The sequence below is a fragment of the Garra rufa genome, chromosome 19 (genome assembly GCF_049309525.1).
Source record: "Garra rufa chromosome 19, GarRuf1.0, whole genome shotgun sequence".
Lineage (NCBI taxonomy): Eukaryota > Metazoa > Chordata > Actinopteri > Cypriniformes > Cyprinidae > Garra > Garra rufa.
In genome coordinates, this window is record NC_133379.1 from 2,019,640 (window position 1) to 2,047,134 (window position 27,495).

Consider the following 27,495-nt stretch of genomic DNA (forward strand, 5'->3'; position numbering starts at 1 on the left):
TTTTTTTTTAGTGAACAAGTTGAATTAATGCATGTTCACATTTATTCTAGAACTAAAGTAACATCTTACTCACATTTTCTTTCAACATGGGGACAGGAGAGCTTTTAATCAATAAATGGGGGGGAAAGTAACTGACGTTACTTATTTGAAAAAGTATCTCAGATATTTTCCTGTCAGATAAAAAGCAATGCGTTACTTTACTAGTTACTTGAAAAAAGTAGTATTATTACGTAACTTGCGTTACTTGTAATGCATTACCCCCAGCACTGTTTGGCAAAAATAATAATTTAAAAAAAGAAATGATTATTTATCTATTTATCAAGCATTATATATTACATAGAATATAAGTAAGCAATATGAAAAGAATGACCTCTGAGATAAAACTAATTCAGTATTGTAACAAACATGAGGTTACATTTTTAACTTTGCCTGTAGGGCAAATTGTGCAACTTATCTTGCTTGGCTTGTTTAACCCAACCCTTGCTAGACTTGTTTAACCAAATCTCTTGTCTTATATTTACACAGATTTAAGGTTAAAATCTAACTTCAATGGGTTGTTTTTAAAGTATTTTAGTTTCTCTTATAGGAGAGGCATCTCTCTGTCTTTATGGAAGCAGTGCTAAATCGTTATTTAGCTTCTGTTGCGCTTAATCGCTGCAACATTCCACAGCCGTACTCCTTTTCACTGGGATGAGGGCCAGGACTGCAGGGATACAGGACGAAATGGATCCTCTTTCACAGTTGCTGACCTATGTTGAACTTTTGCTAAACAAAAACTGTTATTCAAACACTTGGAAAGACAAGGAGAATGGAGGATGGTACATAATGACTTCCTGTGATCATTCCAAGCACAGACTTTTTTTTATCTTAAAGTCATCTGCTGATGGGACACCCATTTATGGCTATCAGTGGTGCAGATACTTGTATGACTAAAATAGGTAAAAACATAGTGATTAAGATAACAGACAACAGGTTAGATATGAAATTTCTTTTGAGATCTTTCCCTAAAAAACATTTTTTGGAATGCATGCTTTTATTTGTCTGCCTAAAAATGTCTGATATCCCTTCAAAATTCACCTAAACATGTCAGAGTACACCCAACACGAAGCCTTCCCAAACACACATAGTATACAGTACATAAATAAATTACAGACAAGCAGTCTATGTTAATATATATATATATATATATATATATATATATATTTATATATATTAACATATTAAAATAGACTATTTATTTCTTCATTCATTTAATCTTTTTTGTGTATTTATTTGAAGACTTTCACTGGTGTTACCTTACTTATTTGGCAATATTACAGGTTTTAATGAAGTATAATTTATCAAATTTTTTTCCAGCACATGTAGTCAGAGATATATATATATATATATTTTTTTTTTTTTTTTAAATTCCCTAACAATAAAGTTGGTCATGCCAGTGACCTCAACTAAAAGCTTCATATGAAATCATGAGATAAAATTTCTAATAACTAAAAAGGGACTGTGGACTTATCATGGGCTTTTTTTCATAGATCTTCATAAAATAGGAAGAAGGAAGTCAAGTAATGTCATTAGTGTGATTTTTATTTCAAAATAAAAGATTTTTGTTGAACGGTAACACCAATGACACAACTCCAGGAGACCGCTAATTTCATTATATATTTTATATTTAGCATTTCGTCTTTTTATGCCATTTATATCATATATTTAATAGTTTTGTGTTTAAATAATAGTTTACATTATTGTGTTTTAAATAATAGAAAAACCTGTTTTTGATCGCAACATAAAGCACTTTCCCTCTGTACATGGCTGTGAGGACGAGCAGTTTTTGGGGCGCTTGGAATTCTATATAATTAATTAAAAAACAAATATTGCCACATTGATAGCTAATGTGACGTACTGATAAAGGGAAATGTCATAATAATCCACAAGTAATCAACATGACTCCAGCCCATCAATTAAATTCTTGTTAAGTGAAAAGCTGTGTGGTAATAAACAAATCCATCATTAAGGCTTTTTAAACATAAACTGTTCACTTCTGGCCAAAAATACCAGTCTATAATTGATAATAGCTTTATTTAGAACTGTGTTGGACTTGTTTTTGTATGTAAATGGTCTAGAGGACTAGAGTCATGTCATGGATTATTGTGATGTGTTTATCAGCTGTTTGAACTCTCATTCTGATGGCACCTATCCACAGCAGAGGATTCACTGCTGACCAAGTGATATAATGCTAAATTTCTCTAAATCCGTTCCAATACATAAAAACTAACTCATCTACAAATAATCTTAACCTGTTAACCCGCGTTTTTAATTACCTTTGTTTTAGAAAAATATTCAATCAACTATCAAAAACTATATATCAATTGAAAGCTAAAACACTCAAGATTCATGTTCTGAGTTTCGAAATCAAAACACCAGAGAGGAAAGGGTTAACATAAATGCTGAAGGATCACTGCCCTGTAAACCGTAACAGTGAACGGCAGTTCTTCCGTTTCATTGCTTATAGTTCCGATCAGCTCCGACTAAGAAACAACAGCACACATTTCAAGGTAAGGGTTCACTGTTCAAAATGCATCCCAGTTTTTAATCCAAAACAAAGAGTAAATGGGGTAAAAACCGAAAGATCCTCCTTGTTTACATGAGCGATTCGAGTTATAGTTATCGATAACGTCCATTTTCAAAGAAATATCGATTCTAATTCGTATTCCATTCCATCGTTGAAATGCCATACATTTCCCATAGAATAGACTCTTCCGAGTAAAAATGAGTCCTCCCCCGTCTCTCAGTCAATCAGAGCCCAGTCTATGACGCAAAGTCTCCGGAGAGGTACTGACTGGCTCACCGGGGTGTCACTCATGCGGTCATGAGTTTGGCTGTTTCAAGCAAGCCAGTGCATAGTCAGCAAAGTTTTGATGGATGGAAGTGTTAGCCAACCACGAGGACGTTTACAACGAGTGAATGTTTGCATAGTTTACGTAAGCAGGATTCAGGAATACCCAAGCGCAAAGTTAGGTTGCATTCGTGCGCTTTCGTCTATACGCACGCCGCGTACATATATACGGCGTCTCTGCGCTACATTGAGTGCTTGTCAGCGAACGGATTTTCTGCAAAAGCTTACATCTGAGTCTCTCCATCATAGAACGTCGATTTTAGAAGAGTTTTGTGGCGTTTTTAGTGCTATTGTGTGTAGTTTTTAGAATTCGTGGCGAAGAACAGCAGAAAGACGCACTGAGATGCACCCTAGCCATGGATAGCATTAGCACGTAAGTGTCAACACCGTTCTCCGAATGTTTATATGTTATGTATTATGATGTGTCTGATATGTTTTGCTTCATGTGCGGTTCTAGATTGTAAACATGACAACGGGGAGGAAGTGAGAGGACTACATGAGGTATGTATGTGTTTGTTTGTGCGTGCCATGTGTATGTATGAGTTTTGAGTGTGTGCGTTTGTTTGGGTTTGGATGTGTGTGTGGGTGGGTGGGTTTGAGTGAGAGAGAGAGAGAGAGAGAGAGAATACAATATATGTAAACACAGTGTTGCGGATTTGTTTTGTTTACACACTTTCTTACTTTCTCTCTCTTTCCTGTCTTTCAGTGACTTTGGCTTCTAGTTGGTCAGAGAACAAACATTTTTAGTGACTGCCTTGAGTCTTCCTACACTGAAAATACTGTAAATGTATTTAGTTTTACAGTAGTTGGATATTTGTAATAAGCAAAGAAAGACATTTACATTTACAAATGTAAACAAATGTCTTGTTTATTCATTAGTTGTAAAATTATCACTGATCAAATCTGTTTTGCTTCACTTTTTGTTATTAGAATTGGTCAAAATAAATAATTTTTGAGTTGAATGCTCAAATGGTGTTCTGAAATAGTTTGGTTTGGAGTTTGGTTTCATTGAGTAGATGAGTTCTGAATGATATACACATATTTAGTGCATGTAGTATACAGTGTCATGTGGAGTATCTAAATATCCTTTTTGAAAGGATTCCTTGACTTTTCTTGAAATAAAAGCTCTAAATGACATTTCCCAAACTTTTCTTGAAATAAAATACATATAGTTTCTGTAAGTAAAACGTGAAAAAAAAAAAAAAAAAAAACACACATATATACATAATACTAATTATTTCAGGAAAAGTTTAGGCGTCCTTTCAAAAAATACCATTTGGAGACCTGGCAACCAAAAAAAAACTACAAATGCTGTTCATAAATATTTTTTTCTTGAGTGTTTTGGTGGGCAGAGCAGTTCTGAATTGATATACATGAATGTAATGTGTTGTTTTGACTCATTTGGTCATTTGGTTACCAGGTGTCCATTTGGAGTCTCCAAATGGCTTTTTTGAAAGGACGCCTAGACTTTTTTAAAATAAAAGCTTACAGAAACTACATTTTTGGGAGTATCATCCTCAAATTTGAATCAAAGCATGAACAGACATTCAGCTTTATCTTTTTGGTGTTTTCAAAGCCATATCATCCAATCCTCATCCTTTTTTCCCTAATTATATTTTATTCAAAGATATCGCGAGTCACTTTCATGTATGTTTTACCTTGTTTTACTCTGTTGCTATACTAATTTTGAGTTATTTTAACTCCAGAGTAACAAAGAGTAAGGTGTCTACTTTCAATCAATACCAGATTTATAAATATAGACCTTAGGGTACAAGAGCTACAGACATTTTTATTTGGGTAGGTCGTTTTTCAGAAAATGCTCAAAAATGGGGGCGCACATTAAGAGGTTAATACTCAGTAAATGTCTATTTTGAACCAAACTATTACGTTAATACGCAGAGGCAAATGTAAAATGTTTCTCTGTTTGTTTGAGTCAAGAAGTTATAGTTTGGATGGTTAGTATGTTCCAATTTACCCCTGGTGTTAGATATTGTAATTACACAATCTGGAGTAAAAATGTTTTCTTCAGACAGACCTCCTTGGGTTGAACAACCAAACAGCATGGAAACATTGGCTCAATCAGTAGAGTGATTTTTAGGGTAGGTTTGTTTAACTAATAAAAGATAGAGTAGTGTTCAGAGACCACTTTGAAAAAAATATTTGGGTCACAATTTATTTTGGTGATGCTAGTGCTGCCTATGTTTATGATATACAAAAACATTGAAGTTCATACCAAGCTTTCTTGTTCAATAACATGACAGGTTTTACTTTCATTGTTTTTATCCCAGATGAATACGTTTAAAGAAAAATGTTTAATACTAATATTAATCAATTTGTATCAATATTAGTGTAAGCTACCTTTCTCCTAGAAAATAATGCAGCACTGGGGAACTACCAACCGATTAAAAAGAAACGTAGCCTACTTATGATCCATTTTGCTTAGCAAGAAAGGGAAAGCTTACTTTTTTCCATAGAACTCTCATTTCCCTCATTTCTCATTTCAAAAGGCCCCTGTACATTTACCAAGAACAAGATTCAATTTTGTCATGTTACCCATTTTTATCACTGATGACTTATATAACATTGGACTAGCTCTGATCACTTCCTTATATGTAAAGTATGTTTTTGTTTGTTTATCAATGTTCTCCAAACCCGGATTCAATCCCAATCCCAGTTCACCAATTGTTTACATTCCTGCTGCAAAAAAAAAAAAAAAAAAATCAGTATTGTTCACATGTTGTTGTTTTTTTTTTTTTTTTTACTGAACAAAGTAATTTAGAAAAGATGTCTGTCTGTTCGGCTGATTTTTATCAAACACAGCAGTGTTTGACTAAGATATCCAGACAGTTTCCTTCTTTCATCCTGTTGTGAAAGAGTTCACGAGGAGTCGTCTGTGTTTCCTGTAAAGGGGGAAAAAAAAAACATTTCCTTTTAACAGAGGCATCTCAGGGATCTGAACAAACATTTGGGTGTAAAGAGAGTGAAAAGAATTGTGTTACAAGCACATTGTAACTCTTCCCATGTGCTATATTTCAACATCAACAAAATATTCATGAGCTGTTAGAATCTGATACATGTGGGTAAATCTTTGCTGATTTATAACACAGATATTAAATCATGTTTTAACACAATGTAATAGCATTTTGAAGTATGTTTTTGGAAGTTTTTGTCCACCAAAAATATTGCCTTCGGCCCTCTTTTGCACATTTCCACATGTTCAAATGTGGCTTGTTCACAATACAGTTGCATGCTGTGTGCAGTGTAAGTTGGAATCCTTTCATTATGTTATTTATTACATTAATATTGTATGTTTATATTACATATTTAGGATTATTATGTAGCACATTGTTTGTGTGTGTATATCTGTATATATGTTAATAATAATAAAATAAATACTTTCTGAATATTTACATTTTCAAAAAAAAAATTGTATGATTTATAAACTTGTTTCTTCATGGGGACCATAAATATACCACCACAAGGTCAAAATATACTTGTATGTACTATATATATATATATATATATATATATATATATAAACATTTGCATAGTGCACAACCTAAAAGAAAAAAAAGAGGAATAAAGAAGGAACTGCATACCATGCAACATGCCACAATATATATAGTCATTTAGAAGTTTTTGTGCAGTTCCTTCTCCTTTTCATCTTTTTCTTTTACACTGCAATAGTATTTTTGTAGTGTTATATTATATTTTAGGTTTTTATATATATATATATATATATATATATACAGTAGTCAACATTCGAAATGGATCAAAGAAGTTCTTCAAAAGTTGTCCTAAGATAAGAACGGTTATTCTTTTTGGTTTTAGGACAAATTTGATGAAAGGTTTTGATCCACTTCGAATGTTGACTACTGTATATATATATATATATATATATATATTTGTTGGTGAAAAAAACAGTAACAATTATTTGTATTTATTTAATTGGTTTATTGGATTTGGATGTTGTATGATCACTTACCTCATGGCGCCATCCCATGGTTATTAAGGCCATTACAGACATGGAAGAAACTCAGTAAACAGCAAGTCCTCCTAGCCTATTCACTGTAAATATATATCTTAAAATTTCATGTTAAATTCACAATTGCTTGCCATTTCTTTGCAATTATCTGAAATGTATAAACTCAATGACCGGGATGGAGAACTGCTATACAATGCATTCAGACAGACCTTGCCCCATTTCAGTATTTTTTTTTCCAATGACGCATTTCTAGAGGATACACCATCATACAGTTGCGTTTATGAGAGATATGCATTTAAGGAAGGAAAAGACTGCACACACCTTTATCCAGGGAGATCCTTCCAAGTTATGCTCCAAAGCAGGAAGGAATGTAAGATATTTTACATTCATTTTAAATAAAATGACAACTGCTTGAGTTAAGTATTTTTTTTTTTTAATTTCGACACTTTTCCTTTGTTTCAGAAACAATAAGTGATCAGTGTTTGAAATGCTCTCAAAATAGATTTTTTTTTTTTTACTTAATCGATATACTGTATGTTATTATATTTAATTTTCAACTTTACAGTCTTCAAAATAAAGCTTATAAAGATAAAATAAATGTATAAAGTAGAACCCTTTAGCAGAACACCAAAGAATATATCTGTTCTTGGCCATTTTGTTGTTGTATATTTCTTTGAACTGCAGTTCAATAAGTTCCCCTTCGAGTCTTTTATATTCAAATTCCAACTCAACATTTTTTGGGTGTGAAGCCAAAGGAACATAGATTATCTGTATTAAAGGTTGCATTGCCAGCAGTGGCCACAGTGAAACTACTGGGAGTGAAAGTCAACCGCTGAACTAAAGTTTATTGGCCTTGCCTACAGTGGTTTGAATGCTCACACAAACAAAAGCTTGTCAAACCAGGTAATAGGTGTTCCCCTTTCTTTAATATCTCTTTAATAAAACATAAAATAAGTTTGTTGAGAACTTGAAATTAAGTTAAAATTAAGACAGAATGTAAAAACAAAATATGTAATTTTAAATATGCTACACATATATGCTAAATGTTAATACATATTAAATACATTTCAGTTATTCATGCATTTTAAAAAAATAAACAAAAGTCAAGAAACAAGAAGATACTGACTGAAATTATTTTTTTATTAGTTTTTATAGTTTTTATTTTAATCAACATAATATACAAATTCAGTATATTTTTGCTGGTAGTAAATGCACATATGGGGATATCAAATTAATTTATTTTGAGTTTAATTTTATCATTGCTGAGGGACAGATATAAAGTCATATGGCAAATGTATTGTACAATCAAGCTAAATGTTATATAAAGGATGATTGCCATTACAACATGCTTTTGACATGCATACTCCATAATTTTATAACCATTATAGCAGCTATTAATACCTGAGGGATGTGAAAAGTATATTATGAGCATCATTATGCATCAAAACTAATGTAGATTATATGGCTAAGACCCAGAACATTTATACTAATCTAGCCATAAAATATCCCTAATGAAAGCACAAGTGGACCTTATCATCAGAAGTAGCTTGACTTTAAATGTGTGCACATACCAATGTTTGAGTTTGCATTGCATAAGTATGATAAAAATGTTGATGAGCTGTGATCATTTTGCTTCAAATGGCCATGTAAGTCAAGATATATCAAATATTTATTATTCATTTATAGACTTGGGCTTAAAATGTAATCGTATATAAGTTGCTGGTCTCTCGTTTGTTTGTATTTGTTAGTGCAAGTGTGTGTCTGTCTCATACCCTTTCTATGTCACGTGGGTTCAGCACTTTCCCAATGAAGAGAAGTGCACCTGATGGCTCATCTCTGACTAGAAAGAGGAAAGGCCGGTCTACACGGTACGTTAGAGCCAGGGATTGGCCATTGACAGTGGGGGTGGAGCTGGCATACTCTGCGCCCTCTGGAGCTGTTTCCATGACAACCTTATGACGGACAGCATTTAACTTGATTGACTGACTGGTAATTTTGATAAGGTCTGTCTCTGCCAACCATTCGGACAAGCCTGAAAAAGGAGAACAAATAAGTGAGAGAGTGACAAATTATATAAGAAAGCAAAAAATATATATAGACTAGCAAAAAATGTGGAATGGTGGTTTTGTCTTACCCAGGTCAGAAAGTGAGGACAGCAGGTCTGTGCTGTAACTGAGTTTGATAACAGGAAGTGTAAGCAGCACCTGCACTGCATGAAGGGTATTGGAGAGGTCCTGGACAAATTCAGCTGTAAGTGCTTCCTCTATTAGAGTTAGATTCTGTGTCACCTCATCAGGCAAGAAGAAATACATGCTTATTCCATCCTCCATTGGAACCTGGGCTATCTATATCAGATAAACAGGGATGGTCAAAATATATCAAATGCGCTCAGTAATTTCAGCAGTTTGAAGTCTCATTCTGATAGCACCCATTCACTGTAAGTTATATAATGCTAAATTTCTCAAAATCTGTTTTGTTGAAGTAAAAAAAAAACGTACATCTTGTATGAGTAATATTTTCTGCATTTTTTTTTTTTTTTTTTTTTGGTTTGGGGGTGAACTTTTTTACTAATGTGATTTAAAAATATGTTTAATTCTATTTGGAGCTTGTCACCTCAAGTAGGCCACTATGTGAGATCATATGACTTGCAGAATACTGCTCGCTTCATCTCAGTATCTCAGTAATTGAACACTTTCACTTAGAGAACAAATTATGACTGACAGCAAATTTCTACAACTGCATTGGTAACCGAAACCGTTTGTATGACCATTTGCATTAAGTGTCAGTGTAATTCCAAGACAAATTGTTACAAAATCATACTAAGTGCATCTTTAAAGGCATAGTTCTAATAAAATGGATACTTCTGTCATCATGTGCTTACCCATATGTTGCATAACTTTAATTAGTGGAACTTTTTTTTTTTTTTTTTACAGTAGACAGCAGTAGACAGTAACCAAAAAATGTATCATAAAAGTCCATATGACGTGTGCTCTGTAATCTAAGCCTTTTTATGATAGTTTTGAACAAACCAAGTTTGTTGTCAACTAAAAATATTTCCTTTAACCTAGACACACCATCCTTTTTTTACATTTCAAATGTGGCATGTCCACAACTGTGTAAAGTTGTGTGCAGTTGTATGGAATGTATGAAAACTAGGGATGCACCGATCCGTATCGGCCGATCACTTGCGCGTTTTGTCAGTAAAGCCGGTTCTGTAATCAGCGGTAAATGCCATCAGGTGTGTGATTTCACGTTGAGCCGTATATACTACACACAGCTGTTGTTCACTGACGAGGTGCGCACATTCACACTGATAATGAACATTGATTTGCGCAGCTCGTCGGTAAACAACGGCTGTGTGTAGTATATACGGCTCAACGTGAAATCACGCACCTGATGGCATTTACCGCTGATTACAGAACCGGCTTTACTGACAAAACGCGCAAGCATGATCGGCCAATTCGTATCGGTGCATCCCTAATGAAAACCTTAATGTATTGGTACTAGCCACCCTCTAATTCATATTGTCAACTTTTTTGTTTTGTATTGAGTATTGAGCACCACCACAAAAAAAAAGGAAAAAGAACTGCATACGTAATATAATAATAACAGGTACTGGTACCGTGCAGCCAAGGTCAGAGTCAATACCCATCTTCACTGGATAATTCTCCTGCTCCATCATGGGAACAAGAGCTGGGGCTTCTCCGTCCCTCTGGAAGTTCGCGATCTTATTAGCTTTGCTGAACCTAGTTATCCATTTACCTGCAATATATATATATATATATATATATATATATATATATATTTATTTCTATATTTATATATATTTCTTAGGCATGCATATTTGTATGCTATTTTTACATTCTCCTCTGCATAAGAGATATAAAAGAGCAAGAGAAAAAATCAGATCCCATTTACCTTTGAAGAAGGCTGCTCCCGCAGGCAAAACAGCTGTGTTACGAGAAATCGAAGGAATGACTTGTTCCACTTTTCCACCAGTTTGCTGTTTAAACCAATCATTAACAGTCTTAAGGTCCCGAGCTCCACCCGCAAGAGTTTGAGGGCGTACCCCATATTGCTTCTCTACACTGTTGAGGTATTCCAGCCTGAGACGAAGTTCTGAAACACACAGGGATAAATGAAAACATGCACAGCTCTTCTCTTTGTTGAAAACATGCACAACCACACCCATTTAAAAGGAAAAACACTAACTCCTAGCCAAAAGGATGCGATCTGCTGACTTGAAGCCCTTGGCAGATGCTCTGAGTGAGGATAGAAGGTCTCTCAGCGTGTCATGGAGCTGACTGTCTTGTAGGGTGTGGTAGCGGAGGGCCCTGTAAATCTGTTTCTCAGCCCGTTCAGATGCCCCTATGACAAAAAAAAAATCAAAAGTAAGCTAAAATCTTAGATGACTGCAGTAAGAAAAACATGGTCTTCTATAGTGGAGCATAACATCACCCATTGAAAGCTGTGTAAAGACAGTTGAGATACTCATGGGGGACAGGAAGACGCTGGCCTTTGGGTCACGTGCTGCCAGCTGACGGAACAGGTTGAAGCCAAAATCAGAGGTTGCGGCAGCCAGCTTGGTGCGTGGAGTGGTAAAAAGGTCAACCGCCTCTTCCTCACCTTCAGCCTCCACTGTATCTGTCTGTAGCAGAAGTGGAGCCAGTCAAGTTATAGCCAGAGGAATTACATAGAAGAGAATGTATCTGAGGACTTATGAAGACCTTACCAACTGAGCATGTGAGAGGGACAAAAGACTCCATACACCAAACAGCAGGACTACCTTCCTCATCCTGATAAATACAAAGATAGAATCTCAGCATCTGTGAATGAAGACCACCTGTACCTCTTGTACATATTTTGTTAATTCTGGTACAATTACCCAAGAAAATCCCATTTTAAAGTGTTGATTAGAATTTTTAAATAAATTAATAAAATACATTATACAGTGACCCGAGACACCAAACCCTTCATCATAAATAAATTCACCTTTTTCCACCTGGGAAAAAATACTGGAGTTAGATAAGTTGATAAATGTAAATTTAAATGTTTTCAGTTAATTTTACATAAAATAATTTTTTAAAAAAACTTTCCCCAAATTAAAAATTGATTGGTCATATATACTACATGTATACATATAAACTACATGATTTTCAAATATTTGCAATAAAAACTTAAAATATAAGTTAAATCCCTAGCCTTTTACATAACAGTTAACACAGTTAACTTCAGGCACAGGTTCAAGAATTGTTCCTGCAGCAGTTTCCAACAAGGTCTAAAATTGTCCCATGTTTCTTTAGCACATCTGGTTGCCATTAAACTTTCTTGCTGAGTTCTTGTCCATCCATGGAAAAAAATACTCCAAACACTGATATTTTCACATTCATCTAAATGGCTCCCTCACTGTATCTGCCACGCAGTTAAAGAGTTGAGCGTGACTCCATATCCACAGCATATGTCTGAGTTCAACTTGATTCACATTCCACACCTACAATCTGAAATAAATACAAATTTGTAAAGTTTTTCATGCAGTATCAAATATCTAACAGGAGGAAAATCTTTAAGAGGAAAAAAAAAAATATATATATATATATATATATATATATATATATATATATATATATATATATATATATATGCTCGTTGAATTAATCGATTTTATCCCGACAAGCAAACGAGAAATCTTGTTTATTTACTTAGACAACATGCTCAATTAACAAACACCCAAAGCAGTCTTAAAGAAGAAAATAAACTGGACAGCTTAAAAACACTTACACAACCATTTACATTAAATAACTAAGGGATTGCAAAACGTAAATATTGATTTTAAAAGGGTCTGACCTGTTTTTCTACTTTACCGTCGTTTCGTGCAAACTCTCAGCTCACAGCTGTCTTCGCCAACTGTTCTCGAGCAGATGCATCGGCAGTGTTTTAGTGAAGAATCCCGCCCTTTGCTGACGCTAGAAGGTGGCCTGTAAATTCTAAGGAGATAGTGGTGAGAGTTTTGATTCATCCCAGCAAACATTGGTCCGACGGCGACGTCCTGTCCCTGGCCAAAAATAGTCGCGGTAGGACGACAAAATATGCAAAAAAATTTAACACAAAATATTTCTTAAAAACGCATTCAGATTTGTACGTGTCTACAATTATCTGTGGTGGTCGCATGTAAAGTTGTTACTTTGACTTTTAGCTGCGTGTAGTTCAAAATATACCCTGTTGTGATTCGGTTGTGAAAGGACGTCCAGCAGGTGACGTCTTTTACACGTGCATTTATAGTCCATCGTCAACCTCTATAAAATCCTTATGAAATATGCAAAAGCCATTGTGCTTACACATTCACATTCACATTCGCATACTACAGTAATTAATTTAAGTGCCCAAAGTAGTTTCTTAAGAGGTTGTTAATAGACGTCCACTGGCGTCCTTTAAACGTTTAGTAAGACCCATACAAACCAGCACGGAAATCTTTATTTAAAAAACTTCCATTTGTTTTACATCTTGTTTTATGTCAAATTCTATTCACAAATTGCTTGTAGTTAAGTGTGAAATCACTGCATTTACCCATTATTCCACCAGTTTCCCATACATTAATATGATTTAATTACTTCGTTTTTAATGATTAAATATATATAGGCTATATACATGTTATTCATAAAGTCACAATTTAAAGTCTGAGCAGGATGCAAAAACTGCTGCCACGATGTTGTTAGAAATCTCGCGATATGGTATCTCTATAGCAGATTATCTCGCGATATGACAGTTTGTATACTCAATATTCCGGATCAATAGGTGGCGGTAATGCATCTTTTTATGCTGGTTTGGCAAAATCGCCAAAAACACCAGAAGAAGAGGAGTGAGCAGTAACGTACACGAGGAGAGAGTTTTTTGTAGGGATGTAACGGTATTGTAAATACCGTCGTACCGCAATAGCAAATTTTTCCGGTACTACCGTGGTCGCATGACTCAATAAAATGATAGGTCTTCTGAGAAAAGTTTGCTCAGGCGAATGGAGCGAACGGGAGGTAGCGGGAACTACAATTCCCATCAGCCCAGGCGTGGCCATCATCCTTTGCGGTCTGTTGTCGCTACATATCCAGTAATGCGGGTGCTGCTAGTAGCGGCGAAGGAAAAGACTGTATCCGAAATCGCCCCCTATACCCTATTCACTATCCCCTACATTAGTCCACTCATACAGTTCACTTGAAGGAGTGAATGAAAACGAGTGAGTGAATTCGGACACCAAAGTGCACCGGAAGGACTGCCGTTTTCTTGCTGTTTAATAATCATTTGAAATGGGAAGTTCCTGTAGTAAGATGATTTATACTGAACTCTGTCATGGAAATTATGTATAAACCCTAGTTAAACAATTTAATTCTATATTTACAACGAACTTGTACCTGTTGTACGCTGTATTACGGCTTGGACGAGCGCGTTGTAAAATTAACAGATGGATGATTAAGCTGCAGGCGCCATCTTCTGGTAAGACGCAGATCGGGAATTCAATCGGCGCATGACTCTCACAGTGCATTATGGGTTATCTCTAGCCGTTGAGTGTACATCGGTTGTACACTCGTTTTTGCGGTGCATTGTGGGATTGAATGAGTGCAATTGAGATCGTCCACTATGGTTTCGAACACCACTTAAAATGGCTGGCGATTTCGGATACAGCCAAAGAGATGGAAATGGTCGAACCTAAAGCGGGTTTTAAATCGGATGTGTGGAAGCATTTCGGTTTCTCTGTCTGAAACCTGTCTCTGTCTGAATAAGTGAGTGTGTGAGTGAATGAGGTGAGTGTTCTCAAATACTCATTCAGCACATGGGCCAGCTGCAATAATTAGGCTGCTATTTTTATTTTTTTCTGAGTTTTCAAGAATAATTAATAATTCAAGAAAAATTTAAGTTCCTGTTTCAAAGTTTACAGATAGATGGCTAATTTGTATGCCATTGATATGTTCAGTGTTCATGTAAACTGTTTAATAAACACTTCTGGCACTTTTTTCGAGTCTCTCCATTAGTTTTGTTTTTCCTGTAATTGATTCAATAAATACTGTACCGTGCCATTCATACCGAGGTATTACCGTACCGTGAAGTTTTGATACCGTTACATCCCTAGTTTTTTGCGTTTACAAATCATTAAAAATCCACTGATGGGTAAGTACATTTTGAGGTATTTTATTAATGTATTTTATTTTTACTTGTTTTACTCGGAGGAACCAAAAGCAAGTATAAGCACACTGTCAAGTTAAATTAAGTTGGGCTAAAGTTAGCTAGTATGCTAAAAGGTAATGTTTAATGCTAGGGCCTTTTTTAACCCTAAAAAGAAACTCATCTGTGGCAAAATAAAAAGTTTATGAAAATTAAAAGTTGAAGTAACCAGCTTTCGAATATTTTTAAGTTTTCTCAATTTGTTGTTTTATGTGTAAGCGTTATCACAGAATGTTAAAGTGTGTTTGTGTTAACGACTTGTATGAGACATATTACAGTTTTTTCCAATTGCTAACACACAATTTTTCAAACTAGTCTGGTTTTATCAAAATACTTAACACAATTCACAAAACCACACACCCAAACGGCAAAATACCTCATATATCCTGTAAAATGAAGCACTGCAACCTAAACTACACATAGCATTATCAAAATCAAACTTTTGCATGAAATGGCACACACTTCATTCATATTACCAGATTTTTGCCTAACCAACTACACACTTTTGGGCATAATGAAAAGCACCCCCATCTTTAGTATGCTTTGCCATAATACTAAAATATGTATCAGATTGCTCACATGCACAGAAATATGCAGATACACACACATCCTGTTGCAACATTTTTTTTTTTTTTCACTACAGTAAACAAGTCAGTGCAACATATGCACAGCAGATATATTGTAAGGAGTGAAATTATCTCCTCATGGCTGTAAGGAGTGAAATTATCTGCTCATGGAATTAAAATACAGTACGAACAGATGGCATGCAACAAAACAATAAACCTAAGGGATCTTCAAAGAAGACCAAACAACCCCACCATGCTACTTTGAATTCCCCGCCTCTCACTCTCACACCCACACCTTTCTCCCTAAAAGCTTTTGCTTAAAGTCACATGTGGAAGATGCACATGATACTCATGTTATATCTTGTGAATGTATTGTTTTTTCCCCTTCATGTTTGGAATCATTCTAATGGTCTCTGTGCGATTGGTAAAATGCTCTCAATTTCATAGCAGTCACATATACTGTAAGAAAGATTGAAAACTTCCATAGAATTGGGTTTGCTGCTATTGGGTGTGTTTTCCCTTTAGGGGCAGATGGGAACCTCCAACCAGGTGCGAACCTGGGGTTGCTAGAACTCCTGAAAGACCAAAGGGTCTTTGTATTTTTACAACTGATTGGAATATTTGTTTGTTCTGGTCTGGTATATAAGGCAAGTGATGAAACACAACTTGGGGATTTTTGTAGCCAAAACCCCCACACTGTATATATGCGAGGGTCTCTGGAGCTAAACCTCCAGGTCTCTCTCATGCTGCAGTGTGTCTCTCTGGTAGTCAGGTATGTCTTTCCCATGATACATCTTTGAGTCATTGAGGTTATGTATTTATCTAAATTGAAACTGAATTGGGTTCTCATTGTTTAATTGTGTAATTGGCATGATAGATTTTACCTGACAAATAAAATGTTATATTTGGCTATTCTGATATGTCCTGAAATCAATATGACTAGTAAATTGTGAGGAGACTTTTGTTATAGACATTAGGTCCTCCAACGAACGAATAATTGAAAATATGGAATGTCTAGAATAATCAAGTAGTTAATTCATAATCGATATTTGTGATAACCTTTTGATTGGAAATACAGTCTAAATTTAATGATCACTTAAAATTGGAGTCAGATTAGAACGGAGCAAGACTAAAATTGAAACGCAAATCTTGAAGCGCTGTAAAAGACCGAACATGTAGTAAACCTTCATCCAGATCGCTGGAACTTCGTTTTCGGGCCAGTGAATCGGTCCTTTCAATATTTACATGGGACTGAACAAAAATATTCTTACAAAAAACAGTAAACTGAAAAATAAAATTTCAGAAAAAATATATTACAGTTAAAAAATATATTTAAAAAAAATTCTCACCCGTGGTCTTTTTATAGTGCTTACATCCTGATTGAAGTGTTCACAATTAACCATTGAGGTGTTTGGCCAGGTGGCACATGTAATTGGCCAATTAGCTCATGCAGTGTCATTTTGAATAACAGTGTTTTGAAATGGCAAGCATGTGACTTTATGTCAGATTGTTGTGTCTTATGCAGAGAACTGTTTTCAGTGCATTTAAAAAGTGTCATTTTGAATTGCAAAATGTGTGTAAAGCAGAAAATGTGTTTAGACTTTTGAAGACTTGAGAAGAAGTTTTGCTGTCTGTGTGTCAGTTTAAATAATTGTGCTGTGCATGTCATTTTTGTGTGTTAGCAATTGGAAAAAAACTGTAAAAATAATATATTTCAGTATACTATATGCATTGACACACACACACACACACACACACATATATATATATATATATATATATATATATATATATATATATATATATATATTTCTTTATTATTAGGCAAGCTATAAAAGGAAAAAAACTATATATGGATATGTACTTTGATATCAATGACATGCAGCACATAAGAGCACATTGGTTGATTAAACATGTTTAAAGATTAAATTAAAAATTACTACTCAGATGTAGCATTCTGAAAGTTTATTTCTGAAAATAAATGAAATGAAAGACACTGTGATATGTTAACTGTAGGAGGAGCTCAGGAATAATTCACTGAAATCTGTAAATTAATTTGAGCATGACTGACTTCAATAAGTGCTTTAAAAGTATTTTGTAATTTCAGATTTTCTAAACATGTCCTCTGACTATCAAAGAAAGTGGAGACGTCGAAGGGCAAGAGTTGATGCCTTAGCGGAAGAGGACAGCATCTCAGAATCCGAATGGACAGTGGAGCCTGCCTTGGTGTTTTACAATTTCAAATAGGTGAAACCAGAAAATTACCCCATGCCATCAGCAAGTAAGGAATGTTATATGGTGTTTGAAATGCAGGCCATTTATGGGAAATTCATTAAAGCAAAATTTGCAAATAGTCAGTTTGTAAATCTTTTATTATAGGTACAAGTACTTGTTTATCAATAATCTAATGGCAATATCGATACCATTGTTTTTGTTCGCTGTCAATTCAGTCTTGCTCTTGAGTTTTCAAAACATTATTACATTATTTTGATTGTGGTGTCACTTTTAGGATCAGCAACTGTCCAGAGTTGGCGGAATGTCAGTCAGAGACTGTGTAAACAAAGTCATGAACAGGTATGTATTTACCTAGCATTGTTTGTGTGTTTTGCTGTGTCGTATTTCAGAAAAAAATGACAATAGTAACAGTATCCACAATAATAACCTCAACCTATGATAATACTATAATTCTGTCACACATTATATCTACTTATATAATTGCCTGTTTTTGTGTTGAAGTTGTAATGTCTGTGCTAAATCAGGCTGTTCGTAGGACTTAAAACAAGATATAAAAACATAATGTTAGTGTAAGAAATGAATGAGTCATTACTTGTCACAAAAACTTTGGATAGGGATAGAGCACTTATTACATGATAGACGAGTGGTTGTGAAAGTGTATGTTTTAACACTGCATGCAATTGGCAAGCTGCACAGTACTGCTAATTTGTAATACTGATCTTACAATGCATTTTAATATTATGAAGAAGTAAATCCTGAATCGTAATTTGTAATACTGATCTTACAATGCATTTTAATATTATGAAGAAGTAAATCCTGAATCATTTCTCAGAATCATGTCAAATGCCTTAATAGCAAAATTCAACATGAGGGGTGGTGGCCAGCTGGAAAAGGCGGCATTCAAGGCTACACCTTTATATAATATAATACAAGGTAATTTGTGATACATCGTATGTTCCTTGTGTCTTACTTATTTCAAAAAGACCTGTTTTTATCAGAAATGTCCAAACGCATAATTAACATGTTTTTAGTCCCGGTGTTCTCATATGTGGACATGTATGAAATCAACATCCTGCATCATGAATTAAGTCGTCATTTTGATTTGAAATGCCATAACATTTTTCTGAGATGTTGATTTATGAGACACAGTTTAAAAATTAGACAGATTTAAATAATTACAAAATTATCTTATTTCCATAAGAGTGTCACTACATTAATTTTAGAATTTTTGAAGACTAATGAGAGGGAGTGGTCCTGGTGAAACATTCAGTCATTTAGTATCTCAGAGAAGTTCTCAATACTGTGACATGTAGAGTGTCAGAGAAATCCACTAAAATATAATGTTCTCATATTACTCATATCACAGGTTAATGTGCTCATGAAATGGATGGGAAAAGTCTTGTTCGACTGCATTGTACAATTAGTTTGATAAACAAAAACACTTTCAAAATAAGTGTGTCACACCCCTGGACTTTCTTGTTGGTTTCTCCCATTCTCCCCCGCAGTTCATAGTGTTTTTGGTTTCTCCCTCATTGTCTCCACCTGGATGTGTAATCAGTCTGTCTATTTAGTGTGTGTGTTTTCCCCTCAATGCTGTCGGTCTTTGATGTATTCTCCTGGTGTTCCTGTGTCTGCCTGTTTCCCTGTGGATTTATTTAATGTATGTCTTTTTACTACGTCGCTGTTTGTCTGTTCCTGCCTAGATCGTGACAGAAAGACCGACCTATACAGTTTATTTTTTTGGCGTGTTCTCCTCCGTTTTGTTTCCCGTTTGTTTTTCCCAGTCTTTTTGTTTCCGTTGTGTTTCCCCCATGGATTCCTTCCTACGTCCAGAATTCATTCTCCTCCGGCTGAAGCAGGGGGATTTACCGCTCGAGGGTTACACTCTCATGTTCCAGCTTGTAGCAAACACCACCAGCTACCCGGACGACGCGCTCTGTACGTTCTATGACGCTAGCCTCAACGCGTCTTGCAGAGCGCCGTCGTCCGAGGATGGCCCTCGAGCGGATTTCGCCGCATTTGTGGAATGGACACTGGCGAGAAACAGACCCGCGTTCCCCGCCTGTTCCAAGGAGCATCTTGCCAGTGCCACTCCGGACCCAGAGCCCAGCCAGCCACCCCGACCCGCGGAGTATGAGCCCTACATAGACGGAAAGCCCGAGCCCGGAGCGACAGCAGTATGGAGTGCCGACGGGGTCAAAACTGCTGATCAGATGCGTGAGCCGGCCATTACATCCGCGACGGTGGAGTGCTTCGTGGAGCAAGAGAGGGTTGTAGAGAGCCCCGTCCACTGCACCGCCACTGGGGGTGAGCAAGAGCACAACTCTGGGGACTTAATTGACTGTTTCACGGAAATACCCATCTGCCTGGATTTCCCTCCCTCTTCTGCCTAAGCCTGAATCTCCGCTGGTTCCGCCCAGCCGTCCAGAGTCACCGCTGGTTCCGCCCAGCCTTCATGGATCTCCGTTGTCTGCTGTCTGTCCCCTTGCTCACCCTCAGCCCACCATCTGTGCGGTGGGTTCGCCGCGGGTCTGCCAATCTCCATCGGTGTCATGGCTGGAGGATCCCTCACCATCGCCTCCAGCCTCAGAGTCCTGGACTCCGCCTCGGCCCTCCGACCCTGCGGCTCCACCCCGGCTCTCTGCTCCCTCGTCTCCGCTGTCGCCCATCGGTCCACCAGCTCCACCGGGCTCCATCGTCCCTCCGGCTCCGCCCTGGTCAGTCGTCGCCCCACCTTCGCCTCCGGACTATACTCCTCTGGCTGTGCCTCGTCGCTCCGTCCCATCGGCTCGTTGGACCTCCTCCCTCCCGCGGGCACAGCCTCGGCCCTCTGTCGCTCCGGCTCCGCCGCGGACCTCCGGATCTCCATCTCCGCCTTGGTCGCCAGAGCCTTGGGTTCCACCTTGGCCCTCCGGATCCGCGGTGTCACCCAAGATCTTCGGCTTTCCGTCTCCGCATCGGGCTCTCCCACCACCTGCTCCGCCTCCGTCGGTCGGACCCATGGAGTCGTCAGCCTCTCCTCCACCATGGCTCCTCCCTCCATCGGCTCCACCGTGGAATTTCATCTTGGCTGCGGCCTGGGTCCCACCTGGCTCCTCCTGCTCCAGCCCCTTCCTGTCACCTCCTTGGCTCCTCCCTCCGTCATCACCTCCATGGACTCTTCAGTCACCACCCTGGACTCCATCTTTTGCCCTCCTCCCGGGAGTCCGTCCTCCCCTCCTGAGACTGTTTGCTGTTTCCCGTTTGTCGGCGTGAGGACACGCCTTCCGGGAGGGGGAGGTAATGTCACACCCCCGGACTTTCTTGTTGGTTTCTCCCATTCTCCCCCGCAGTTCATAGTGTTTTTGGTTTCTCCCTCATTGTCTCCACCTGGATGTGTAATCAGTCTGTCTATTTAGTGTGTGTGTTTTCCCCTCAATGCTGTCAGTCTTTGATGTATTCTCCTGGTGTTCCTGTGTCTGCCTGTTTCCCTGTGGATTTATTAAATGTATGTCTTTTTACTACGTCGTTGTTTGTCTGTTCCTGCCTAGATCGTGACAAAGTGCTTGTTTAACTTTTTGCTTTTTACGTTCATATTTTCTTCCCTCAGATGCTGTGAAGAGGTGGAGCCCAAATGCTACTGACTCAGAAATTGACTTAGCAATGGAGGAACACTTAAAACATGCTCCACGAAGAGCTGGGGTTGGGGGTTATAAAAACTAAATGGTGGTAAATCCAATGACAAAGTTACTGAATCAGTGTTTAACCTGTTCATTGTTATACTTTATAAATATATATATAAATATAAAAATATATATAAAGATAGATAGATGGATAGATCTAAATATGCAATTCTGCTGTGGAGCACTAAAATAAAAGATTTTTTTTTTTTTTTTTTTTGGAAAAGAATGTTGTGTTTACACATATCCTGTGCTTTTGTTATGTTGTTTGATTAGAAACTTTGTTTGATTAAAAACACATTAATTTAAAAAGACAGAAAACACAAGTACCAGAGATTTGGTTAACTAAATTGCACTATTTGTAGTGTCTTGTTTGAATAGATGTTTAATAACTGGAAGGTATTATTCAAAAATGTTAAGTTCATAGTAAAATATCTTGTGGTAAAGTAAAATATTATTTTTTAAGCTCACAAATAATGTGTTATTGGTTGTAAAGTACACGTGGGAAAAACGTTTTATAGACGTCCAGGTCGGACCGGACCGATTTTGGACCTTTTGGAACCTTAGTCAAGTTCAGCAAATGTGTAAACCTCAAGACATAATTTAATGCATTTCATGATGTTAGACAATATGGTATGTGTTTATTTTGTGTTTTAATGTACACACGTAAATTATGCAGCAGTACATCTTATTATAAACATCCAGAAGATGACATATTTAGTTGTCCGTGGACGTCCAGAAAAGACGTGCATTTCACGGCCAGAAGACGTCAAAGACGTCAGTTCAATTTTCATTTCGGAACTATTTTTCAACCATAAAGGGACGTGATGGAGGGACATCTTTTCAACGGTCTTTACACGTCTCAATGTTTGCTGGGTTTGACTGCCGTTCCAGTGCACTTTCACTGGTAGAAGGTCGGAAATACACGGGTTACAGGGTTGTCTGGAACGCTGCATTATTAGGGGCCGTTCACTTGTAGCGTCTTTTGCGTGCTCAAGTTCGTTATTTCAAATGGAGAAGTGCGGCTTGCGCGCGCATAATGGAAGCGACCCGGTCGCGACGCGCACACGGTGCGACGCGCTCGTTTTTCCAGGTGCGTCCGCGCCGCATCGAGATAAAAACTTCTCAACTTTTCAGAATGCCGCAAGCGCACCGCAGGTCATGTGACATGAACCAACCAATCAGCTTCCTCACGTTTTTCCGTTACATGGAAACCTCAGCAGAAACATGGAGGAGCAGCTCATCATTGTGGTCCAGGGATTTCCTGAACTTTATGATTTGTCAAGCCCCCATTATTTTGACGCTAATAGAAGAAACAATGCATGGAGACGCATAGGCTTGGAGCTAGAGTGCAGGTGATGGTTGCTTAGAAACGGCAGCCGCTTCCGGAGCGCAAGCGCCCAAGTGCTTTGTTGATAAGGAAGAAAGCGGCGCGCCTAGCGTTTTCCATGCGTTTTTAGGCGCGACATGTGAACGGCCCATTACACAGCTATACAGAATACTTGATTCTTCTCAGTTGTGGTATTCACCTTCTCCAGCCTTATGACAATATTAAAAATAATTTCTAGTCAAACCAATTTTTTATGTCCATATATTTATTTATTTGGAAAGTAGCTGTGCTACCTGAGAAAATGTATAGTCGACCAATCATTATTGTAAAATGATTTTTAAACAGTAACCGGCTGACTGTACATTATCTGTTACATAAACTTTAGTCAGGATAGATGCAATTGAACACCCTCATTCAGGTCAAATTAAATACGGCATCCATCAATCAAGGGAAGGACATGAACATCAACACCCTGCATTTCAATTGCAGTCATCAAAACATGTTTTGTAATATGGACAGATGCATCTTCTCCTTTTAGTTCCCATCCTCCATCGCCTGATGTCTGAGAAACTGCTGAGGAACTGATTCCTTCCACATATTCAACATGTAACTTAGCATGTTTTCCATATGTGGACTATCATTAAGTGTTCCATCATTCTGGGACACTTTGCTTGGCTTCATAATGGTTTTACTGTCAGTTTTTGGGTCATCGCTTTGTTCAGTTGTTGCTCCAGGGTTGGGGTTGGTGACCATACCCAGGAAGAGAGGTGTGTAAGAGGTATCATCTACCAGTGCAAAGATGAATGGCATGTTGACTGCAAAAGTAGGAACAGTGCGCACAAGAGTAACAGAAGTTGCGGCTGAAGCCTCAGCCCCCTCCTCGCTCAACTCCATGCTTGAGGCATGTTGTATGCCTGAAACCAGTAACGGGCCTGGTGTGATTCTGGATAAATCTGGCCCAGTAAACAGCAAACCCAGACCTGAATGAAATAGATGAGCATGTATGTGACAGTTCTGTTTTACTGAATTATTAACTCTTACTTGACAACAGCATTGATCGACTTCACATGGACCAAAGGACATAACCCTATAAGGGCAGATTTCACTACATAATAGGATTCACAGCCAGACGTCAATTGAGAACATGGAGATATAAACTCTTTTTTTTTTATCTTACCCATGCTTGTGAGTGCTTGTCGCAGATCCTGCTTGTACTGTAGTTTGAATTTAGGTAGTTTCACATGCATGGACTTCTCACTTTGAAAATGTTCATACATGTCCGATATGTTGAGCTTGGCAGCCGCGTTTGACAGATTTCCATGTGCTGGCACTGGCATTACCACAAGAAGACTCATATTTCCTTGAAAAGGAAACCTTGCAACCTAAGAGCAGTATGAATGGACATTAAACCAAATCAAAATTTCCTATCCACTGGCTTTTGGGTAAATCTAAATTTAAAATTATGATTAATTACATTATAAAACAGCTAGATTACCTGAGTGCCGTCTTTTCTATCTACAAACATGCTGAGTGGATATTTGGATCCCATCATCATGTCCACTTTTACAGACGTTTTTTTATCGATGTAGAAAATATCCTTTACAGTGAACTTGGAATCAAACTGGGATTGCCACTCTCCTAAGAAGGGACATGTTTATTTGCTGATTTAATTATTTGCTTATTTACATTTCCACTATATACAAGATAAAAAAATCAATAAAAACATATTTTCAAATTCAAAAATATTTTAAAATGTAATGTTTACAATTATTTTTTTAATAATAAGTAATTAGTATTTTCAAAAAATGTGCTTATTAAATTCAAGTCACTGTATTTATGAATTGTATTTTTAATGTATTTTTTTAACAAATAATAAATCTGAATAATAATAAGCATTGTGACACTGACCCTTCTATTACATATACGTTATAGTAAATGTTATATCTTATCTAAGTTATGACAGCTGAAATGCAGACCAACCTTTAAAATGAATGGCATTTATCAGCATTATAACAACATTAGGTGGAAGACTTGACATGAAGTTGGTTATGTGACCTTTGGTGGCTTCCTCCACCCAACGGTTGACTTCATCAAGGGAGGTCAGATGTGCAGGTTCAGATTTGTAAAGGTTCAAAGCTCTGTCCACAAAGTCCTGGTTCACCCTAACATCTTCACAAAGATAAAAGCAATTATAAAATCTACAAAAAGCACAAGTAACCTCAACAAAACTAACATTTAAGATAAGTCAACAAATGGTTTGTCCTGAATCTTAAACTCAGATCTGATCTTCCAGTTATGCAAGGTTTACAATGATGATCAAACTAAAATGCCATAATTTCCATACCTGGTTTGAGGTAGAGACGAGATGCCATCTTGACAGCCTTGGCAGTTAGTTGTTCTTGGAGACAGCTTAAGGTTTCGTGAAAATTCGGCAGCTCTTTAGCCTGAAGGATTTCTAACAACTTGTCTTCAGTCTTGTTCCTTGCACCTAATGATTTGCATTTTGCATGATTTAAAACAAATATACACATATATAAAAACTACAAAACAGGTATGCATTTACACTTCTGTATGGTTACTCAAAGAATGCTCACCCAAAGCAAGCTCAGCAAGTGCAAGAGAAACGCTCAGAGGTGATATGATTATGTTGGGTTGATCAGAGCCAGGCTGTAGTTTTTCTAAAAGCGCCAATCCCAGTTTAGCCACTGCACCACCAACTGCTCGCTGAGCCTCCAGACTTAAGACATCATTGCAATTCGCTTTGCCATCATCTGTTTCATTAGAAGCCTGAAATAAGTGTGGTAGAAATTATCAGAAAAAGACTGTGCCCTTTTTAAAAATGAACAAGAGTTGTATTTTTAAAACAAACAAAAAATAAAAAATAAAAAATAAAAACGTGGATTGAGCAAGATTTGGAGAAAAATGTAATATCTCAGTTTCTTACCAACAGTCCAAACCTAAAGAAACAGAGTGTTATAAGCACTGTAAGACAGTGCTTCATGTTTTTTACTGTTGGCCTGGAACACACAAAACAGATCATATAATTTTACAGCTTCAAATATGTTTACAGATACTTATTTAATCATTGTCTTAATAATTAAAAATTAAGGTGATGTTACATGTTACTATACAGTATTTCAGCTTTACACAAGGCATTGAGGGACAGCCAAATGTGTACAAAGGTAAAGATCTCACCCCCTACAATGTAAAGTAACTCACAAACTACCGTAAAAGGTATGGTAACACTTTAGAATACAGTCTCATTTGCTAGTATTAGTTAATGTATTAACTATAACATTAAATAATAATAATTAAATGTAATTATTATTATTTATTTTTGTAGTTTTTAATTTAATGTTTATTTATGTGTTATTATTTATTATTTTAGTTTTTTAACATTTAATAATCTTTGTCAATATTAGCTTATAATATAGTTAATTCACAGTACATTAATTAATACTAACAAATGCAATTTTTACTTATTTTTAAATGTATTAGTAAATATTAAAATTATAACTAATAAATTCTGTAGAATTATTGTTCATTAGTTAATGTTAACTAATGTAGTTGACTAATATCAGCAAATAAAACTTATTTTAAGTGTTACAAAATGAAACAACTCAATTAAGTGACAACTATATACCATGACTTTTTATTTTGACGTTTTGTGCATTGTGCATATGATTCTGCATTCCAGTATTTTTTACAGTATATATATATATATATATATATATATATATATACAGATTAACTTTAAAGTTAATTTAAAGTTATTTACAGATTAACTTTATTTGCTACTAGTGTAATGTTTAGAGTCTTTCTTATGCTAGATTATGTTTGTGATTTTGATAACCCATAAAAACCCATTAATTCTGTGTCATATCTCTTTTATATACAGACCAGAAAATGTCTTCAGAAAATACGTGTTTTCAAAAATATTTGCATACGTCAGCACACAAAATGTAATTTTCTGGCATGCATCCCTGTATTCCAGATGATTTATGAATATGTCACAGATTATGCAAAATTCAGGCAGCTAATTGACAGCCTAAAAAAAAATCTATATATAAACTTACCTAACCAAAAGTTGATAAATACAGGGAGAGTGAATGGTGTAGATCCAGAAGAGAGGACTAGAGCAGAATGCTTTCAGACACTGGGCTGTTGGTTAATGTTTCATCATCCATTGACTTGTGCCACCATTTAGTTTTAAATGTAAATATTAATATATGTGATCGGGTCAAGAAGCCCACCGAATCGCCACCAAAATATATTATTTAGATTAAGAAAAAGAAAGTACAAACAATAATTGAGTTGTTTGTTGCTCCAAGGACATAAATTATATTAAAATGAATCATATTTTCAGTTAAATGAAAAAGAATCAACAAACAAATAAAATGGGGTATTGCACTGAATTACCTGTATATACCCTGACCATGAACAATAAACAAACAAGCAAAAATTATTTAATTATCTAAATTATATAAATAGACTAACTTTGATGAACTTCGGTGTAATTATACACATCTAATACTGTGAAAAGGCAAATCATTTTTTGCCAAGTTTCTAGGATGTTATTATTTCCTCCTATAATAAGTGTACTACAAGAATATATCATGTTT

General features: G+C 36.4%; 2 protein-coding genes and 1 long non-coding RNA gene across 5 annotated transcripts; 1 reads left to right on the forward strand and 2 right to left on the reverse strand.

Annotated features, from left to right (window-relative positions):
• The first annotated feature begins 2,532 nt into the window (after positions 1-2,532).
• On the forward strand, positions 2,533-4,048 carry LOC141293033 (uncharacterized). Its single transcript, XR_012340622.1, has 3 exons — positions 2,533-3,263; positions 3,348-3,391; positions 3,597-4,048. It is a non-coding gene; the product is annotated as an uncharacterized lncRNA (long non-coding RNA).
• A 3,946-nt stretch (positions 4,049-7,994) lies between these two features.
• serpinf1 (serpin peptidase inhibitor, clade F (alpha-2 antiplasmin, pigment epithelium derived factor), member 1) lies at positions 7,995-12,866 on the reverse strand. 2 transcript variants are annotated; one of them, XM_073824500.1, is made up of 8 exons: positions 12,720-12,866; positions 11,608-11,671; positions 11,334-11,523; positions 11,088-11,243; positions 10,794-10,994; positions 10,498-10,637; positions 9,010-9,220; positions 7,995-8,907 (listed from the first exon to the last, which is right to left on the reverse strand). In XM_073824500.1, exons 2-8 carry the CDS (start codon positions 11,668-11,670, stop codon positions 8,642-8,644), a joined length of 1,227 nt encoding a protein of 408 aa, XP_073680601.1. In that variant the 5' UTR covers position 11,671; positions 12,720-12,866; the 3' UTR covers positions 7,995-8,641. The 2 variants fall into 2 exon arrangements, with proteins under 2 accessions (XP_073680601.1, XP_073680602.1); XM_073824501.1 differs by lacking the exon at positions 12,720-12,866 and adding an exon at positions 12,283-12,307.
• A 10,254-nt stretch (positions 12,867-23,120) lies between these two features.
• On the reverse strand, positions 23,121-27,051 carry serpinf2a (serpin peptidase inhibitor, clade F (alpha-2 antiplasmin, pigment epithelium derived factor), member 2a). 2 transcript variants are annotated; one of them, XM_073824916.1, is made up of 8 exons: positions 26,950-27,051; positions 25,818-25,890; positions 25,468-25,660; positions 25,218-25,361; positions 24,929-25,042; positions 24,369-24,511; positions 24,051-24,255; positions 23,121-23,853 (listed from the first exon to the last, which is right to left on the reverse strand). In XM_073824916.1, exons 2-8 carry the CDS (start codon positions 25,872-25,874, stop codon positions 23,408-23,410), a joined length of 1,302 nt encoding a protein of 433 aa, XP_073681017.1. In that variant the 5' UTR covers positions 25,875-25,890; positions 26,950-27,051; the 3' UTR covers positions 23,121-23,407. The 2 variants fall into 2 exon arrangements, with proteins under 2 accessions (XP_073681017.1, XP_073681016.1); XM_073824915.1 differs by having other exon boundaries at positions 24,854-25,042; positions 26,950-27,047.
• Between the last annotated feature and the right edge of the window lie 444 nt (positions 27,052-27,495).

Excerpts from the sequence above, each read along its gene's own strand:
- serpinf1 (XM_073824500.1), bottom strand. The coding sequence starts at position 11,670 with ATGAGGAAGGTAGTCCTGCTGTTTGGTGTATGGAGTCTTTTGTCCCTC. Across the intron at positions 11,524-11,607 it reads CCCTCTCACATGCTCAGTTG|ACAGATACAGTGGAGGCTGA; the intron begins GTAAGGTCTTCA and ends CTTCTGCTACAG. Across the intron at positions 10,995-11,087 it reads TCGCATCCTTTTGGCTAGGA|AACTTCGTCTCAGGCTGGAA; the intron begins GTTAGTGTTTTT and ends TGTGTGTTTCAG.
- serpinf2a (XM_073824915.1), bottom strand. The coding sequence starts at position 25,874 with ATGAAGCACTGTCTTACAGTGCTTATAACACTCTGTTTCTTTAGGTTT. Across the intron at positions 24,256-24,368 it reads ATAGAAAAGACGGCACTCAG|GTTGCAAGGTTTCCTTTTCA; the intron begins GTAATCTAGCTG and ends TACTGCTCTTAG. Across the intron at positions 23,854-24,050 it reads ACAAGCACTCACAAGCATGG|GTCTGGGTTTGCTGTTTACT; the intron begins GTAAGATAAAAA and ends TATTTCATTCAG.